This window comes from Saccoglossus kowalevskii, chromosome 1 (assembly GCF_978046115.1).
Source record: "Saccoglossus kowalevskii chromosome 1, keSacKowa6.1, whole genome shotgun sequence".
Lineage (NCBI taxonomy): Eukaryota > Metazoa > Hemichordata > Enteropneusta > Harrimaniidae > Saccoglossus > Saccoglossus kowalevskii.
Genome location: NC_140641.1, coordinates 32935656 through 32956480, shown reverse-complemented (window position 1 = coordinate 32956480; position 20825 = coordinate 32935656). Strand labels below are relative to the sequence as shown.

Here is a 20825-nt window from a genome sequence, read left to right as displayed (position 1 = left end):
AAATTACTACGCGATTGACACAACAATAAACTGCAATTACTATATAAACAATTTAATACTACACGTGTTCTCTAGGTCCGGATGCCCGCGAATGACAGATGGTACCGTAGAGGGCGATGTTCTTTAAATGCGTTATGTAGGGAGGGGTTCTTGGGGTCACCCCCCCCCCCCCGTTGTTTTTGTATAGAAAAAAATCATTAACTTAGTCTGGCGATTTTAAAGTTTGGGACCCCCCCCCCTAAAAAAAAATCTTGTATCCGCCGCTGATGTGTATACATGTTTTCGTTAGAGGCTAGAATTGAAACCTGGAACAATATCATAACCGGGAGCAATGTAATGCAGGGATTTTATGTACCATTTTGTGAACATGCGCAATGGCGACGAACGGTTTAAATTGTGGCCATAGAGGGCGATCCTTGTGTTACACGTAAAACAGCTAAAGTGGACTGTTGTCTTTCATCGTTAAATTTCTGCAGTCTAGCTTCTTGGTTTGTTCAAAGACATGAAAAAAAGATGTCTTTGGTTTGTTCTCTGTGTACATTGTCTGATGGGGTGTACTCAATTGGAGCATTTTCTTGTTGGCCTCCAAATTTTAGAATGCCCAGTTGATGTAATTTTTTCCCTGCTGTGTGAAATCCTCTTTGCCCTATTGATTTAGATCCTGAACAGGTACGTTGGTAGGGTTTTTATTTCTTTCTTTTTTTTCAATATCTACATTTTTTTACATCACATGTGAAGAAAAGTATGGCTTATTAAATGTTTGCTTTTTATTTGCATAAACTTACCAAATATATGTACATTAAACTCGGCTGAAGCTAGCAGACACTCCCCAGCAGACAGTGGAAGCTAGCAGACACTCCCAACAGACAGTGGAAGCAAGCAGACACACTAGCAGCCACAGTCTATCAGGCATAACAATGCTTTGAATCAAAGTTCATCACATCTTTTTGCATCACGTAATCATAGTTTGACTTCAATATATTAGTGTAAATGGCTAATATTCATTTAAACAGAGAAATTCTAACAATTGTATTAATGAAAGTGTATTTCTATATGCATGTATATAAACACTATTCCCAATATTTTATTAAAAATATTGAGTGTGCACCTTACACATGTATTGACTACAATTTGTGATAGGTTTACATTTAATAATTAGCAGACAATTTTAAAATACGCAAATCATAATTATGGTAGAAGTACCCTATTTGCTAGCAGACACTAATTAAGTCACTAATTACAGTGAAAATATTGAGTGTGCACCTTATTAACTTATGTTGTATGAAACATACATATATTGACTACAATTTGTGATAGGTGATATTTAATAATTAGCAGACAATTTAAAAATATGGAAATCATAATTATGGTAGAACTGCCCTATTTTCCAGCAGACACTAACTAATTAAGTCACTAATTACACAGAAAATATTGAGTGTGCATTGAATGTGGTATGAAACATAAGTGGCATTTAATAATTAACCGTTATTTTAAACTCCATGCCCATGTCATGCCCTATATCATATATGATAAATTATATTTTGATCAATTACATTAACATTTTGTATATTCACTAATTTGTATATCCTGTTCTGCGGAACACATGATAATATGGGTCTAAATATGAAAATGTTAATGTTTTATGTTGGGACTACTTTATTGCAATGCGTCAGAATACATACTTTTGTAATGGTGTTATATGTCATCTGATCACCTGAGTGTATTGATATGTAAAAAGTAGTGCTGTTGGTAACTGAAAATGGTGGAATAAACAAGAAGTTAAACTTGAAAGCTCTCTCGTTTCTTTGATGTTTTATATGTTCCTGAGTCAATACATCACACCCATATTTGAACACAATTTCCAATTTTAAACTGCCAGTCAAAAATTTAGCAAAGTTTGAAAAAACTCCTATTGACAGTGAAATATCTGCCACATCCATAATTAAGATTTAAAATTAAAGTTTTTTTCTTGATTTTTTTTTAATTTATTTACATTCAATTAAATGACAGAGCAAGACAATACAAAAATAAAATTGAAATGCAAAGTAAGTTACATCGACAAAATTAAAACGCGGTGGTCGCCGCGCAGCACGTGTTCGAATTTCATGTAAATAAACAATATTTTACACACGCTGTATATGTCACCCATGTCCCATATCGTAGAGGACGCGGCACGGTGACTGCCACCCTATAACATTTACACACAAACAAAACACCAAGTATGAGAATCCCAAAAATGCAAATCACTTCAGACTTCAGTCAGTGGGCCCCACTTCAAAATAAAAATTATTTTCGCTTAGGATTTCTCTTTCAACATTCATCTTCATCTTTACATTTCTGATAAAATATGTTATAGAAGGAGTTAAATTTGTATAGCGACTCATATATAACAAGTAAATGAGGTGATTCAATAGAGTACCTTCCTCTGGAACCCTGTAGTTTTAAAATTCCACCAATTTTGAATTAATTTCCCAAAAAATTTGCAATTTCGCATTCCCAGAAGAGGTGGTCCATTGTTTCCTCTTTTTTACAATTAATATTTACATTCATCATCTAAGTTTGTTCTGGAAAAGGTAATAATTTGTAGCAAGAATGCGATGTAAAATTTTTAATTTCTCATTTTTTCTTTCATTGTAGTTATGAATGGTAATTTCCAAATTTGTTCCCAATCTGAACGATTTGCATACCCTACATCATTCCATTTTGGGATTGATGCAGGACGCTCATACCATGCTTTGACCAACAAATTTTAAAAATAATGTGTTTTCCCTGTAAAATTAAGATCAGAGGTACTTTTTTTGTACCTGCTCACATGTATTATCTTCCCGCAACATTACCTTCCAAGATCTTGGAATTGCATGCAATATGTTAAAAAGCCTGTTTTGATTTCATATTTTTTTGTAAACTGTTCGTATGACATTAGGTGACCATTGTTGTTACACAGATGATCCATGTATTCTATTCCATGACATAACGACTGTCTATAAAATAGTGAATTTCCACCTATTAATATATATCTATTATTCCACAAAATTTCCGATCTCACATCAACCAGTAATAGTTCAACTCCTTTCAAAAATGCACAATATCAGAGTGAAAAACCGACAAAAAAGTTTAGATGTGTCGTAATTACATTTTAATAGAATTTTTAAGCCCCCATATTTCCAAAAATAACTTTTTGGGATTACTCCCCAGGAAGCATGTGTTTCCATAATTCGCAATTGCATATGCAAGTTTAAATGCCTTGTTTTGTAATTCTAAATCAATCATTCTCAAGCCACCGTCATCTTTATCACCTATTAGAAATTTCTTTTAATATGGTGCCTTTTTCCATTCCAGAGAAAACCAAAACATTTCGACCTTGCATTTTTTATATATTTTGATAGTATTCATCACAAAGAGTAAATATGTAACCCCAAAAACCTTAGCTAAAATTACTTTGTAACTTAGGGTCAGATCACACAATCTCCATATATTCAACTTTTCACACATCTTTTGCAGTTTTAGGTGACAAGTTAGTTAATATTTTTGCTTTGATCATACCCAGCAAATATTCCAAGGTATCTAATTTGTTTTTGGGTGGAGGCTAAAACATCCATCTGTTGCCAACTGTGACTTAATATCCCTAGAATCGGGAGTTCTGTTATTAATGTTCACTTCTAAGTCTGAAAAACTGTGAAAACTTGGTTTCCTAGAGTTAGGGTGGTGTCACCTGCAAAACCTGAATATTTATGTACAAGAGAATTTGGTAGGTTTATACCATTAATTTGATCATTAGCTCAAATGACATTACCTAACAATTTAATTGCGATGACGAAAAGCGTAGTAGACAAAAGACAACCTTGTCTGTTACCTCTTAAAATTTAAGAGTTTATAAACAATATACTTATGATAGAGAGTGATGGATATTTTGAAATTTCGGGTGTCGCCTCAATAATAAGTAATGACAGAATGGTAGCTGACTTATAATTTTTATAATTGATATAACTCATTAAGATACCTTTTTAGTTTTGTTTTTCTAACTATACCTTGTTTTTATTTATTTATTTTTTATGTTTTCATTTTGTCTTAATTTGTATTTTGTCTTGCCATTTTGTATGTATCTGAAACTTTATTGTATTTTAAAAATCCAGATCCTGAACAATTCCTGATAGGATTTCAATAACAGAATTATTCTTACTCTGTCCCTATGACCAATCAGACCCATGTATTTTAGTTCATGGCAGACATACTCTGTCCCTATGACCAATCAGATCCATGTAATTTGGATCATGGCAGACGTACTCTGCCCCTATGACCAATCAGATCCATGTAATTTGGTTCAGGGCAGACATACTCTGTCCCTATGACCAATCAGATCCATGTAATTTGGTTCAGGGCAGACATACTCTGCCCCTATGACCAATCAGATCCATGTAATTTGGTTCAGGGCAGACATACTCTGTCCCTATGACCAATCAGATCCATGTAATTTGGTTCAGGGCAGACATACTCTGCCCCTATGACCAATCAGATCCATGTAATTTGGTTCAGGGCAGACATACTCTGTCCCTATGACCAATCAGATGCATGTAATTTGGATCATGGCAGACGTACTCTGTCCCTATGACCAATGAGACCCATGTAATTTGGTTCAGGGCAGACATACTCTGTCCCTATGACCAATGAGACCCATGTAATTTGGATCATGGCAGACGTACTCTGTCCCTATGACCAATCAGATGCATGTAATTTGGTTCAGGGTAGACGTACTCTGCCCCTATGACCAATGAGACCCATGTAATTTGGATCATGGCAGACGTACTCTGTCCCTATGACCAATCAGATCCATGTAATTTGGATCATGGCAGACGTACTCTGTCCCTATGACCAATCAGATCCATGTAATTTGGTTCATGGCAGACATACTCTGCCCCTATGACCAATCAGATCCATGTAATTTGGTTCAGGGTAGACGTACTCTGTCCCTACGACCAATCAGATCCATGTAATTTGGTTCAGGGCAGACATACTCTGTCCCTATGACCAATCAGATCCATGTAATTTGGATCATGGCAGACGTACTCTGTCCCTAAGACCAATCAGATCCATGTATTTTAGTTCAGGGTAGACATTCTCTGTCCCTATGACCAATCAGATCCATGTAATTTGGTTCAGGGTAGACATACTCTGCCCCTATGACCAATGAGACCCATGTAATATGGTTCATGGCAGACGTACTCTGTCCCTATGACCAATGAGACCTATGTAATTTGGTTCAGGGCAGACATACTCTGTCCCTATGACCAATCAGATCCATGTAATTTGGATCATGGCAGACGTACTCTGTCCCTAAGACCAATCAGATCCATGTAATTTGGATCATGGCAGACGTACTCTGTCCCTAAGACCAATCAGATCCATGTATTTTAGTTCAGGGTAGACATTCTCTGTCCCTATGACCAATCAGATCCATGTAATTTGGTTCAGGGTAGACATACTCTGCCCCTATGACCAATGAGACCCATGTAATTTGGTTCATGGCAGACGTACTCTGTCCCTATGACCAATGAGACCTATGTAATTTGGTTCAGGGCAGACATACTCTGTCCCTATGACCAATCAGATCCATGTAATTTGGATCATGGCAGACGTACTCTGTCCCTAAGACCAATCAGATCCATGTAATTTGGATCATGGCAGACGTACTCTGTCCCTAAGACCAATCAGATCCATGTATTTTAGTTCAGGGTAGACATTCTCTGTCCCTATGACCAATCAGATCCATGTAATTTGGTTCAGGGTAGACATACTCTGTCCCTATGACCAATGAGACCTATGTAATTTGGTTCATGGCAGACGTACTCTGTCCCTATGACCAATCAGATCCATGTAATTTGGTTCAGGGCAGACATACTCTGTCCCTATGACCAATCAGATCCATGTAATTTGGATCATGGCAGACGTACTCTGTCCCTAAGACCAATCAGATCCATGTATTTTAGTTCAGGGTAGACGTACTCTGTCCCTATGACCAATGAGACCCATGTAATTTGGTTTAGGGCAGACGTACTCTGTCCCTATGACCAATGAGACCCATGTAATTTGGATCATGGCAGACGTACTCTGTCCCTAAGACCAATCAGATCCATGTATTTTAGTTCAGGGCAGACGTACTCTGTCCCTATGACCAATGAGACCCATGTAATTTGGATCATGGCAGACGTACTCTGTCCCTAAGACCAATCAGATCCATGTAATTTGGATCATGGCAGACGTACTCTGTCCCTATGACCAATGAGACCCATGTAATTTGGATCATGGCAGACGTACTCTGTCCCTATGACCAATGAGACCCATGTAATTTGGATCATGGCAGACGTACTCTGTCCCTAAGACCAATCAGATCCATGTATTTTAGTTCAGGGTAGACATTCTCTGTCCCTATGACCAATCAGATCCATGTAATTTGGTTCAGGGTAGACATACTCTGCCCCTATGACCAATGAGACCCATGTAATTTGGTTCATGGCAGACGTACTCTGTCCCTATGACCAATGAGACCCATGTAATTTGGTTCAGGGTAGACGTACTCTGTCCCTATGACCAATCAGATCCATGTAATTTGGTTCAGGGTAGACATTCTCTGTCCCTATGACCAATGAGACCCATGTAATTTGGTTCAGGGTAGACGTACTCTGTCCCTATGACCAATCAGATCCATGTAATTTGGTTCAGGGTAGACATTCTCTGTCCCTATGACCAATGAGACCCATGTAATTTGGTTCAGGGCAGACGTACTCTGTCCCTATGACCAATGAGACCTATGTAATTTGGTTCATGGCAGACATACTCTGTCCCTATGACCAATCAGATCCATGTAATTTGGTTCAGGGTAGACATACTCTGTCCCTATGACCAATCAGATCCATGTAATTTGGTTTAGGGCAGACATACTCTGTCCCTATGACCAATGAGACCTATGTAATTTGGTTCAGGGTAGATGTACTCTGTCCCTATGACCAATGAGACCTATGTAATTTGGATCATGGCAGACGTACTCTGTCCCTATGACCAATGAGACCTATGTAATTTGGTTCATGGCAGACGTACTCTGTCCCTATGACCAATCACACCCATGTATTTTAGTTCAGGGTAGACATACTCTGTCCCTATGACCAATCAGATCCATGTAATTTGGTTTAGGGCAGACATACTCTGTCCCTATGACCAATGAGACCTATGTAATTTGGTTCAGGGCAGACATACTCTGTCCCTATGACCAATGAGACCTATGTAATTTGGTTCATGGCAGACGTACTCTGTCCCTATGACCAATGAGACCCATGTAATTTGGTTCAGGGTAGATGTACTCTGTCCCTATGACCAATGAGACCCATGTAATTTGGTTCATGGCAGACATACTCTGTCCCTATGACCAATCAGACCCATGTATTTTAGTTCAGGGTAGACATACTCTGTCCCTATGACCAATGAGACCTATGTAATTTGGTTCATGGCAGACGTACTCTGTCCCTATGACCAATGAGACCCATGTAATTTGGTTCAGGGTAGATGTACTCTGTCCCTATGACCAATGAGACCTATGTAATTTGGTTCAGGGCAGACGTACTCTGTCCCTATGACCAATCAGATCCATGTAATTTGGTTCAGGGCAAACATACTCTGTCCCTATGACCAATCAGACCCATGTATTTTAGTTCAGGGTAGACATTCTCTGCCCCTATGACCAATCACACCCATGTATTTTAGTTCAGGATATACCATACTTCACCCCTATAACCAATCAATTTCACCTGATGTATGGTGACGAAAATCATGGTGAGCTTATTTGATCACCAATTAAAGCAAAAATGAAAATTTGCTCACTGAATCAGATTACACATTGGGAAAAAAATAAGCTATCGATTGTCCTACTTTTATAATGACTGGATAATGTGGATCTAAAACTGAGATTATTCTGAAATAATATTGACTGGCATTTAATAAGACATAAATGTGTTTTATAATGGATTCCTCTGTATAATCAGGCAACAAGTGTTAGGTCATTCTGATTGTGATAGTCGTAGCATAGTACAAAAATGTATATAGAAATGATTGAATCAATCAGCAACGGCATTTTATATGCAAATCATATATTATATTCACCATTTAGTTGGATTAATTATTATCTTACTTGGTAAGCAAAATATTGCAACTATTTTATTGAATTTAAAATGGAAACAATTTATCCACATCGTCAATATTCTAACTGAGTCATCCACCTGTACACGAACACATATTGTGCACGTCAAATTCAATAAGGATTGAAATATATTTAGTTGTATTCATTTCTTATATACTATATATACATCATATAGAAATGTCTATCCGTATTTTGCTATACTTGTGTCTTGTACCCCTCATAAATAAGACAGTTGCTGTGATTGGCCAATAAACATAATCATGTGATTGTGATCATTGATAAATATCGATCTTCACCAGGGAAGGTGAGATTGACTGTGAATGTGTTATCTTTTACTCAATGATGTAGAAAAGTCTGCAGTCGCAATACTCAGTTATATACTGTACAACCAGGTTTAAATCTGGGGTAGCTGCTCATTTGCATTCCTCAGAGGCAGTGAGTGGGTGTGCCCCATTGTAACCAATCAGCGCTGGCCACTTTAAATAAGTAAACATAGCTTACGTTTGCCATTACATTGGTAATCCCTCTCAGTGCACAGCTAGCAAGGCATGCAGCAATCAGCTGATTTTTATGTAGTGCCAACATTTTTGCCCCCCCCCCCCAAACCCATTTGGAATGGCGGGTAGCTCTTTGTTTTTTTTGTTGTTGTTTTTAGACGCTTTGAGTTTTGTTATATTTTTCCTTTTTGTATTTCAATTTGCTGCTTTACAGTCGCTTTGAGTTTTGTAATGTTTTTCCTTTTTGTATTTCAATTTGCTGCTTTACAGTCGCTTTGAGTTTTGTCATTCGTGCCATTTTTCTGCTGTTTATTTACTTATTTTCTTCATCCAGGGGTTTTAGTTTGTTTTCATTGTTGTGTTTTAGTATTAGTCTTAGTTTGCCATTGTTTGGCCATATTTCAGCAATCTTGGGTTGCCATGGCAACAGATTTACTCAGCAGTGTCTCTTTATTGGCCAAACTCTGGCCCCCTAGTTTTGTTATTTATAATAAACCTACCCCTATTGGATCCCAGACACTTGTGTGTAATTGTGCATCGTTATTCACCCCCTTGTGGTATGCAGCCCTATTGCAACATGGATTTAAATATACTGTACACAAATGCAGAAAATAGAATTCAATAGTATTTATAAAATAAATCCAATTTATCCAACCAGTAAACAGAATAATTATATACATTTTGCTTTTGTTTTGGTTCTGAAGTCATAACATCCGGGACATCAACAGTTTTAGATACACATGACCCTGAGCTGAGACCCTGATATTAAGTAGCTTGACCTTCCTTATGACCCTGAGCTGAGACCCTGATATTAAGTAGCTTGACCTTCCTTATGACCCTGAGCTGAGACCCTGATATTAAGTAGCTTGACCTTCCTTATGACACTGAGCTGAGACCCTGATATTAAGTAGCTGAGACCCTGATATTAAGTAGCTTGACCTTCCTTATGACCCTGAGCTGAGACCCTGATATTAAGTAGCTTGACCTTCCTTATGACCCTGAGCTGAGACCCTGATATTAAGTAGCTTGACCTTCCTTATGACCCTGAGCTGAGACCCTGATATTAAGTAGCTTGACCTTCCTTATGACCCTGAGCAGAGACCCTGATATTAAGTAGCTTGACCTTCCTAACAACTTCATTAGTCCCTCTACTATCATATGTACTATGTATAAATTAGTATGAGGTATTCTCGTAATAACCTACTGTATTTGTCTTCAATTAGGCGCCACTTTGTTACACTTTCATTTCATGGTGGCGCTTATTTGTGGTTAAATTTGAGCAACTTTGTTTCAAATGGTAATTATTATACATCTTTTCTTCTCAAGGATACATCATGGGAATGCCAAAATCTAAAATGTTTAAAACAGAATCAGAGAACTTCTTTGTGTGTGGAGTCTGGTAAAACCCTGGTGGCAGCCATGTTTGTTTTTATTATAATCATGGAGGTAGAAAAGAGAAGGAGTGAGGACACTATTGTTTCCGCTGGTTTCATGATGCTTGGGAGCTGTTTACTTAGTACTCATTTTAATTAGTTGGCAAACATGATGTCAAGTGTCACCGTTAATCGGCACCGTGTTTTTGCTATATTAGGAAGTTTCATGAAGATTCTCGACACACTGCGCATGCCCAAACAGACAACAATACAGATTACAGCAAAAGATAAATAAACATGTACGCTGCATGTTTTTAATGCCACAAAACCATTGCAACACAGGACGCAATTTTCAACATCTGCACATTACTGCACACCGATGAAAACTGCCTTGTCAAAACATCTTGTTATAAACTTATCATGTATCTTTAAATTTGATTGCGGAAATTTGCAGAATTTTTTTTTATCAATACCTAAAGTTGGACGACTTTTGCGATGAAAAATATCAGGAACGAAGTAATCACTCACCAGACGAATGTATTCGTCAATTTCCGTTTATCTCCAATGACAGCGCAACACAAAAGTGATTTATAAACTTACATCAGCAGTGAATGTGGTTTGTTTTTTAAAACACAGGAAGCTTTTAATTTTTGAAAGATAAATTGAGCAAGGTGATAATAAATATTGTATTTTTTAATAGGTGTCGGCGTCTACAAAAAAATCTAAATTGTACTCCAATTTAGGCATCAGGAATAATTGAAATGTTCCTATAGTGACACCTATATTATAAATATTTACGGTATTGTATGTTATATTTATTTTGTTGCATTAAAGTGCATTCAGAAATTGGATTTTAGAAGATTATGATTTTGGAAAACGATGTAGCGAAAATGAGTGACAGTAGAGACCATGTTTTTTCTCAGCATGCCTTGCAAGTTTATACATTTCACTGTTTTATTGTGGTGACACAATCATTTTTATACATATTTTTGTTCACAACGAAACACTCATGAACATATTCCTCACCTGATATTTATGTGTGAAGGTTGTTCAAGAAAGTTATTCCAGGGGTTGTTTCCTGGCTGCTGGCTTGAAGGAGACTAAGTGAGAAGTAAAAAATGTTAACCGGTATAGTTAATCTTTAAGCAAATGGTGCACAAATTACACTATCTTTCATCATGAAATAGGCTAAACTAGCAGCCTGTCAGCTGAGATAGCTTCGCTGTTATCAATGCACATTGCAATTAAAGAACAGAAGATATCATTAGAAAATGAACAATATGTATAGTATTAAAGCAATCAGACTTTTTATAACTTTTTATCAAAAATATTCATTAAAATTAGTTAATTGAAGAACAAAATCATCACGAATTGAACAAATCTCAGAGAGGTCTATGTACCTGTAGTATCTATGTAGTATATATAATATCAAAGCAATTAGACTTGTGGTTTTTAACAAGAAGTCGGAAATATCACTTTTTACCAAAAATGACAAAAATATTCATGAAAATTAGAGAATTAAAGATATCATCACGAAATGAACAAAACTGAGAGAGGACCACATGTAGTACCTAGATATGTAGTATCAAAGCAATTGAAAGCGGTTTTTAACAAGAAGTCGAAAATATCACTTTTTACCAAAAAATGACAAAAATATTCATGAAAATTAGAAAATTAAGGATATCATCACAAAATGAACAAATCCGAGAGAGGTCCACTTGTAGTACCTATATATGTAATATCAAAGCAATCAGACTTGCGGTTTATAACAAGAAGACGAAAATATCACTTTTTACCAAAAATATTCATTAAAAATAAGACAATTGAACATATCCACACAAAATGAACAAATCTGTGAGAGAAGCACTCAAGGTACCTTCCTAGAAAGTTTCACTGCTATACAGTTTGTGGTTTTTAAGAAGAAGTCGGAAATGTAAAGTTGACGACGGACGCCGACGGAGACAATCAGTAAAGTGGAATAACTTCGTCAACAGCGGAGCTAAAAATTTTGTCTCTGTCATAGACTTTTCTTTGAGCTATTGTTTTTGAGTTATTGACACAAGATCATGGATATGAAATTAAGTCTAAAGTTTGACTGACTATCTTCAGAACTATGAGACGTATATATAAATTTTTCGAAAATAATCATCTTTTAAAGTAACACTGGAAGAAAAAACACAAATCGACCAACATTACATCATTGAAAAGAATTCATTGGAACATTTGTAACTTAATCTATTAAGCAAATATTAACACAAAACTTACACGATCCATCAATCATATTCTCTTGTATCTCAGCTTTATAAAAACATGTACATTGCTTAATAACTGGGAGGGAATGTCCTAATCACAAACTATTACTAGTTTTTCCTTTCTCACTACCTTAAACCCCTTTTTCGAGTATATCAGAGCAAAGAAGATCACAATGTCTCTTATCAGATTACAGGCAACATCTCTGAAAAGAGATCAAGTATACCTGCATATTTCATAGTTACAAAATCAAAAACCTGTCTTTTCAGCAATTTACACCTATGAATACTATAGTACTGATTGTATGCCAAATTCATGATTACTTGGACATTGGTTAGCTCCATGGTTAGTCTGACATGTAGGAGTGAGTAGTCCCTCACTGGTCGACGGCATCAGACCTTGCTGCGCGACAGAAAAATGTATGTCTGGTTGGAAAGTTCAATACTGTCAATTCGCAAAGTGCACGCCTTCTTGCAATGAGTTTCACTGAATATTCATTTTGGTGGTCATGTTAACACCATCAATCAAAGCCGTGTTTGCATCGTCAGCAAAAATCACAGACACATAACAAATAAACTTGTGAATGGTTACTCTTTGATGGCTGTCACTATCTGACGTTCCTGCAACTTAATTGGTACCAACAAAAAATCGTTCGGGGAGGGTGAAAAACTACACTGTCAGACGCATGTTGGGTTTGGAGCACCGTGGAGGGTGCAACTCGCGCAACCTCGTCTGGCTAGACATTGGTCAGATTTCTTTAAACCTAGTAAAGTCTCCTGCGAATAAAATCATGTCAATAACTTATGTAACCGTGACGATAAATAAATTACTTTTCATTAACCGATTATAAACAGGCTACTAGTATTTACTTATACACTGTCTTAATTTGACAGACAGTTGGCACTCTGAATTTGAATTGCCTCACCTTTCTAATTCTGCCCTTGGTGCTTCACAAATGACTTTAATGGAATTTATATGTCATAGTCTCTAGGGGTTTTATAATTCCCTGTATATTCATACAGACCATGCAAGAGTTTTGATTTGCTTGTAAATACTAAAATTAGCAATGCTAATACAAATGTTTGAATACACCAAGTCTGACTTGAGGTACACGAATTAACTGGTTCAGTTAGATCATTATGCAAACTACGTTCCAACCAATATTTTGTTTTCTCCAAACAAGGTAGAAGTGTTTGTTTATTAGATGGTCAATTTCACAGAGCCGTAAACTGGTTTTAGATTTGCAGTGTGCTTTAGCATTTTAAGTCTACTTTTCACATGTTGGAATTGCAAAGGAAATTACCAATGATATAGGGGAGGGAGACATTCAACACAATAGCTGTTGTGAACTGAAAACCTGGAGAATAGACATTTTCACATCAGCTAGTCACACAACAAATTAGCCAGTCAAATTTTGTAATAAAGATATTTTATTGTGTTCCACAAATCTAACTATAACTACATCCACAAAGTAGGATTCCAGACATTGAAAATGTTGACAATTCACAGCTAAAAAGCTTTCAAATATAAAAAAGAACACACCATTGACTAAAACACTAGAAAAGTCTACAAAGACAAGTAGTTAAAAGACCAGATACAACCATGCATTCAGCTGCTACAGTTTGTCACGCTGTCCGACAAAACCCAGGACTGAATAGGTGGTCAGATTGGGCAAGTCGTTACTTAACAGGTACACTCCTGCAGTATGAAACAAAATAGGCAGTCAGACATGGCACAAAACGGCCATTTTTTGTAACCTCTTTGGAGGAGACTATTATTAGGTATTTATGCAGCATTTAGTATTTAGAACTAATAAGAGGAGAGAACACATTGTGATTCTTTTATAGCACTTATCCATCTGTTGAAGATGGATGTACTTTTTACTACAAAACCCAATGTTAATCTGATCAAAGTGAGCCACCCTGCATTATAGTACCAGGTACTAAATATCTGAACTGACGGCAGTCAACAATCTGTAGCACCTTAAAAATAATAATTGTATCTAGTAACAAAGATATCTTGTATGTATTTGGGGGTGAGAGGTTACTGTACAACCCATCCAAGTCATTTCAGTTTTAAATGATCTACACAAAACACACGTAGGCTGTACATATAATACGCAAGCATCAAATAATGCCGAGAACATTTGCATTCCAAGTGAAACTAGTTCAACATATGTAAGTCTTTGATAAGAAATGCTCAACACTACTGGATTATTAGGGAATATTATTTGCAAGTTGTCAAGGTTATATCTCGTCATGGTTTGACATCACTATTGAGAAACTAAACCAGTTTTTCCGCTAAGCAGAATCAGCACATACTGTAAAATGACTAATTTTTACTGGGTTTAAATTTCACTGATTTACCATTTCAGGCATATTCAATAGGTTTTAAATTCACGGTTTCGTCATTTAGATAATGTGTTCTATGCTAAATTTTACATATTCACTGTGTTTTAATTTAGCGCATTCCCAGTCAGCGAAATAAGCTAAATTAAAACCCAGTGAATAATTACCCCTTTACAGTAGTACAAAAAAATACTTAGAAGACCGCTACAGTAAAAACAAAGTCGGCAAGCAAGTAACAGTGCAATTTAGTCTCTGGAACAGCGGAATAACAATGACTGGAGTTGAAAAATAAAAATATACACACTACATTGCTGAGTACAATTGTTTACAATGATATAGTATGTTGCTATCTAAATACTATCCATGTGCCATAAGAAATCTGCAGTATGCACTCTGGGGTCATGTGTTCAACAAATCGCATCAAAACATGGTTCAGATATTCTAGTGTGGATGCGATGACAATTTGTTCTGTCAAAACATGCTTTCAGTAGCATCAATTGTGATAGAGGGACACACATCTCTACAATCAAGTGCAGCATCAACTTATACAAGATACAAGCATTTCAAATGGATGTATGAAAAAATAATGTTTATAATTCCGAACTTAAAAACCAAATTGCTTATCTCATCAACACTTACAAAATGACAATTAGTGGTTGATGTGATTATTACTACACGAGTTCCCACAAGTCCAAAAAATGCATTTTATATAGAAAAACTTAATTAATTATGGGCACAAAATTTGAATATGCAAAATAGCTATGCTTATATTTCACCCAAAATAAGGGTTGCCTCAGGAAAAGTCAATTTATTCAGAAAGGTAATGCAAAATTAAAACATGGCACTTAGCCCTGATAAAATTCTTTTGTGGAAGAACCCTAAAACTAAAACTGATGACTGCAAATTTATCAACATATTCTTTTTTTTTTGAAAAAAAAATCACTGAAATAGAGGAACTTTTACAAACTTTAATGCAAATAATTTAAACCAATGTTCTCAGTACACTGGGGGAATTTCAGTCTTGCACAGAACAAATTTAATTAAGAACACCATGCAATTCATTTGCCTATTTTTTTCTAACGAACAAAAAGTCTGTTCATTACAACAGAGAGACAAATTTAATGAAATTAGATACCAGTGCAGAAGGAGCTCAACACTAAAACATTTTGTGAAAAAATAGTGAACACCGGATCAACATTTGATTAAAGTCTGATTTAGGATAAAAAGTTCTAAAATTGCAAATCTGTATATGACAGATTCTGTAAAAGTATTTGATACAATTCCATTAATACAAACATAAAATTTTAGTGTACTTGTAACAATAAAATTGGAATGAAAATTGTCTATTCTGTTGTTTAAAATGAACCACACCAGAATACAACTTTCTAATAATCAACACTGGATAAATGACAGTATATAGTATATTCCATTTTGTTCCTGTTTGTAGGCAAATTAAAACATACTGAGAATTACATAAGTGAAAAAATAAAATCTTTTCAAATTTTAGGCAGTGGTAGCAGCAACTACTCCATCGCCCTCACCTGTTTTTGTTTCAACGTCGTTGACGCTAACTTCACTGACAGGTTTAATTTCAGTAGCAGCCTCATTTTTCTGAGATACTGGTGTTACGTCAGAATCATCTACTAAACCACACTGTGAAACATCAGGGTCACCATTTTGGCTGTCCGACTGGTCAGGTTGGGTTGGAGGAGAGGCAGCAGTATTTGACTGAGTAGGGGTAGATGTGACTTCTGGTTCTGCTACTTTACCATTGGTAGTACTATCAATAGGAACAGCTGGTTCAGCAACAGCCTAAAATGCAATTGAAGAATTGTTAAATTTGATGTCATGTACTCATTTATCTTCACTAGTATTTAATTGCACTACTGTGAAGTACTTTATTTTAGCTGGAACTAATTTTCGCTGAAAAGGCGTTTTGGGTGTTTTGTATAGAATTTATTTTCACTGATTTCAGACGAGTTGAATGTGAAATATAGGGAAAAAAGTATATTCGCTGGATTTTATTTTCACGGAATCATCCTTTAAGCGAAAATAAATTCCGATCAAGAATAAATTATCCTACAGTATTTTGAGCATATTCACAGGGCTTTATTCTTTTCACCACCAGACTTCCTCGCCCAAATTTTTCAGCACTTTTTTTTTTATATTACTGGAAATGAACCATACTTTTTGAACCATAATTTTGCAGCCAACAAATAAAATTTAAGTCAATTTTCAGTTTTTAATCAAAAATTTGGCCTATTTTTGTCTCAATCTTCTGAAGAACAGACTATAAACAGAACTATTTTGGGAATTTGAATTTAATCACATGAATTTAATCTAGCAGATTTTACTGTTTACTGTGATAATAGTGAAATTAAAACACATTGAATAATTAATGCATTTACAGTAGTTATTTTTACAAAGTAAAGTTGCTGCTTCAACATGAATCAAACTTGACAGATTATAAAGCAATGCAAGGCAATGCTGACACGTTGACACATTTTGACAAAGCCATGGTCACACATCCAGAATGTTAATACTAAGAGGTGATAATATGCAAAAATAGATGCCCTGATTTCTTAAGAGTGTGAAATGCACCAAAGATACTTTCCCACATGTTGCACAGAATTTGAAACTATTGCAAGTTTAGCATTAGTTCACTAGTTGCAAAATAAAATATTCATAGTTCTAAAATACACATATTTGGGCATTTATTTGTTCTGACTTTTGATTTTGTATTCGCGTTTGTGCACTATTTATTGTGGGTGCAATTTTTTTTGAAAAGAAATGCATTTGAAAAACAAAGGACAGGACTATAAATTATCAACATGTATAGGATTTAGGCACAAAAAACAACAAATGTTTGCAGCCAGAAATGGCATAAAGTCACTTACCCCTACATAATCAATTCTTTTTTTACTACTACAAAATTGTAAATTTAAAAAAAAATTGTCTGATTAAAGACTATTTACCCAGTAGGTTCTGTGCACTGGAATACTGGTACTATAAAACAATTAATTTTCACTGGCATTAAATTTCATTCTTTTGAAGGGTTTCAAGTTCACAAACTTTGCCACGGAAAAACAACAAGTTCTATTGTTATATTCAATTTAATTTAGCAAATTTTACCGATTGAAAATAGCAAAATTAAAAACAAGCAAATAATGTGTTTACAGTAATTTTAAATAATTTTTAATAAGCGACAAATTACCTGTGTGGTCTCTACAGAATCCACCTGAGTAGTTGGGACTTCTTCTGTGGTCGACTGAGGTGCAGGATTTTCATCTGTCGTTGGTTGAGGTTCTGTAGTTTCTTGAATAGCAGGGGATTCCTCTGCAGCTTTCTGTGATTCTTCTGCACTCTGGACTTCTTTCACGGGTGACTGTGTTGATTCTGTTGTGCTAACCTGTTCAGGCTTGGTATCATCATTTGTTGTCTCTTCTGGGGAATCTTTAGTCGTTGATTCTGCCTCTCCAGGCTGTTCTTCTGTTGGTGGAGTCACCTCAGTTGTTGGCACTGGCACCTCTGGTTCTGTTTTTTCTTCTTCTGCAACTGGTTCTTGGTCTTCTTTTGTCTCTGGTGGAATTGATTCAGACTCTTTTTCACTTACTTTACTGTCTTCTGGTTCTTCTTCTTTCATTTCCTCATCAGAAGTAGGTTTCTCGTCTACGGCATCTTCATTCTTTTCATCTTTCATTTCTAAATCTTGTGTTTTAGTTTCAATTGGTTCTTTAACTTCTTGTTCTTCAGCAGGTTCCTCCATTTCTACATCTTTTGATTCAGCTTCAGCTGGTTCTTCAACTTTTTCTTCTTTTTTAGATTCTTCACTGACATTTTTCTTTGTTGGAGGTTTATCGTCTGGTTCTTCTACAGCTTTTCTTTTAGTCGCACCTCTCTTTCTTGGACTTGCTTTTACTACAACCTCTTCTTCTTCTTCACTCTCTTCGGGCGGTGGCGATTTAACTTTCCTTGCCCTTGCACCCCTTCGCGGACTAGCTGCGGGTTGGCTGATTGCCTTAGTACTTCTACCTCTGCGTTCTGGTGTTGTTGTTGCAGATTTTGGAGACTTCGCTGGCTTCGGCGTTGTTTTTACCCGTTGTGTGGTTGCAGGACTTGAAGCTGGACTAGGAGTTGCTGCTATTCTAGCACTACGTCTTCGTTGTTCGGGTGGGGGAGAACTAGCTTTCTTTTGCCTACGAGGCATGATGACCTGGAAGTAAAACACACACATACGCCGCATGTAAGCTACTACATTGTTCCAAAATGCAAATAAACGACATTTTCTTTCCGGTATAAAGCAGGGTTTTAACTCCTATTTCGACTTACTTCCATGAATAAAAGTGATATACACAGCACTTACCTTACAGAAGAGATTTTGAATATGAATCTATATAATAAAAATCACCCGATTCGATGAAAAGGGCCTGAATTTTCACTGCAGTATTAGTCGAAACACACACACGCGCCGGAGAGAGTACCTACAACACTGCCTCGTTTTCGTTTGCAGGGGACTTCCGGTTTATTCACACCGCGCCCTCTGTGGCCACTGACTGTTTTGCTTTTCCTGGCCACTTTTCCGAATGCACAGATCATTCACAGACTTTATAAACTAGAAGATAGAGCGCATTTTTACTTTTCACAAATAACAGATTATGCAATTTTTTTCTAATGAATTAAACACAACAGTGATCAGTCTATTTTTTTCTGCGATTCATCTATAAAATGCTGAAATGATCTTGACAAAAATTAATAGTTACTGTGGGAGATCATCAGCCGTAACAAGGGTAAAATCATGGAGTCAACAGTCTTGAAGAAAACATCATAATTCAAAGATGCAATTTTCCATGTCAATGGCTATACATGCCTTTCTTGCTTCATGTGTTAAATATGCTATCACAGATGTTCATTGCAACCTACAAGAAAATCAAATATATTCATAGTCTGTTTTTAGTTTTAGTATGCCTTTTATAAAACCATTTTACAGGTTTAGCCAAGCACCCCAGCTTTAATGACATCAATTTCACTAAAACACAAAACTTAGAAATGGTATCATAAATTTCACTGAAACAAAGAATGATTGAATCAATTACATTGTTAACAATGTCTTGGTTGTCTTTGTTGGTGGACGTACAGTGTATCTATTGTTCATCTCAGTTTGTACTGCCAGTGGTCCAAATTACATAACGTAATAATACATATACATTGTAATAATGAAATACATACATCAAATAATTCTGACAACCGTTTAAGGTAGCTAGAAGGAAAATTTTCATTTTTTTTCTAGATTTTTCAAAAATTGATAAAAAAAATAAAAAACGGTTACTTTAGACCTTAATACAACATCACAGCTTTTCAAGGAGTTTAAATTTCGGAATGATACTGCTCAAATTAGTGTTTTAAATGCTAACACAAGTAACTACAACTGCCGTTTCGTGGATATTTGCATAATGTTTATATGTTGTTGACGATTCTGATATAACGCCCGGCGGGTGGATAAGCTTTCTGTCGAACTTGAAAAACTGCGTGTTTATCTAACTTTGTGCAACTTTCTTTTAAATTGTTTTATTTTTCAAGTCAACATTCTATTTCACTAACATCGTTTTACTGACGCGATGACAAGGAAAAGAAAGAAAGCGAAGACGCCGATGACATACAAGGCACTGGCAGAGAACATTCTGCGACTCAGTGACGCGGGGTCATTTTATTACCAACCAACGAGTGCTACAAAGGGGGGGGGTGAACTATCCGCATCCACGCGAAAGATTTTCAACTAAACCGATGACGGTACCGATACATCAAACGATCAAGCGAGTACAAGAAATCTGTTGCTTGTCGATATCAGCCAAATAGACAAAGCTTTATCGTTTATGTTTACTCAGAGATATTGTCTAATTTTCCGTTGACACTACCGTTTTAGTTTTCTTTCCTCAGCAGTGGTTCTTTCAATCCACTGTTTTACGTGTTTTCAAATTTACATCAAATAAAATCATCAATTGTATAAATTCCTCTCAGCGGTGGCAAAAATAGTGGTAAATACTTTTTTTTCTGAAAGTATCAAAAAGAAAACACAAACACAAAATACTCATTTTCAATTTCATGCAGTTTGTATGATTGATTTCGTTCTACATTTTGATTTTATTTAGTTTCTTGATATACAATGAGTGGCAAG

The 20825-nt window shown here is 36.0% G+C and overlaps 1 protein-coding gene across 2 annotated transcripts; it reads right to left on the bottom strand.

The window, feature by feature from the left end:
* Window positions 1–2314: 2314 nt before the first annotated feature.
* Window positions 2315–19177, bottom strand: LOC100373630 (uncharacterized). Of its 2 annotated transcripts, none has more exons than XM_085500906.1 (4): window positions 19017–19177; window positions 17868–18866; window positions 16195–16465; window positions 2315–2337 (listed from the first exon to the last, which is right to left on the bottom strand). In XM_085500906.1, the coding sequence occupies exons 2-4, from the start codon at window positions 18858–18860 to the stop codon at window positions 2330–2332; spliced, it is 1272 nt and encodes a 423-aa protein (XP_085357032.1). In that variant the 5' UTR covers window positions 18861–18866; window positions 19017–19177; the 3' UTR covers window positions 2315–2329. The 2 variants fall into 2 exon arrangements, with proteins under 2 accessions (XP_085357032.1, XP_002737761.2); XM_002737715.4 differs by lacking the exon at window positions 2315–2337 and adding an exon at window positions 11100–11155.
* Between the last annotated feature and the right edge of the window lie 1648 nt (window positions 19178–20825).

Excerpts from the sequence above, each read along its gene's own strand:
- LOC100373630 (XM_002737715.4), bottom strand. The coding sequence starts at position 18,860 with ATGCCTCGTAGGCAAAAGAAAGCTAGTTCTCCCCCACCCGAACAACGA. Across the intron at positions 16,466-17,867 it reads ATTCTGTAGAGACCACACAG|GCTGTTGCTGAACCAGCTGT; the intron begins GTAATTTGTCGC and ends ATTGCATTTTAG. Across the intron at positions 11,156-16,194 it reads CGACGTTGAAACAAAAACAG|TCTCCTTCAAGCCAGCAGCC; the intron begins GTGAGGGCGATG and ends CTTCTCACTTAG.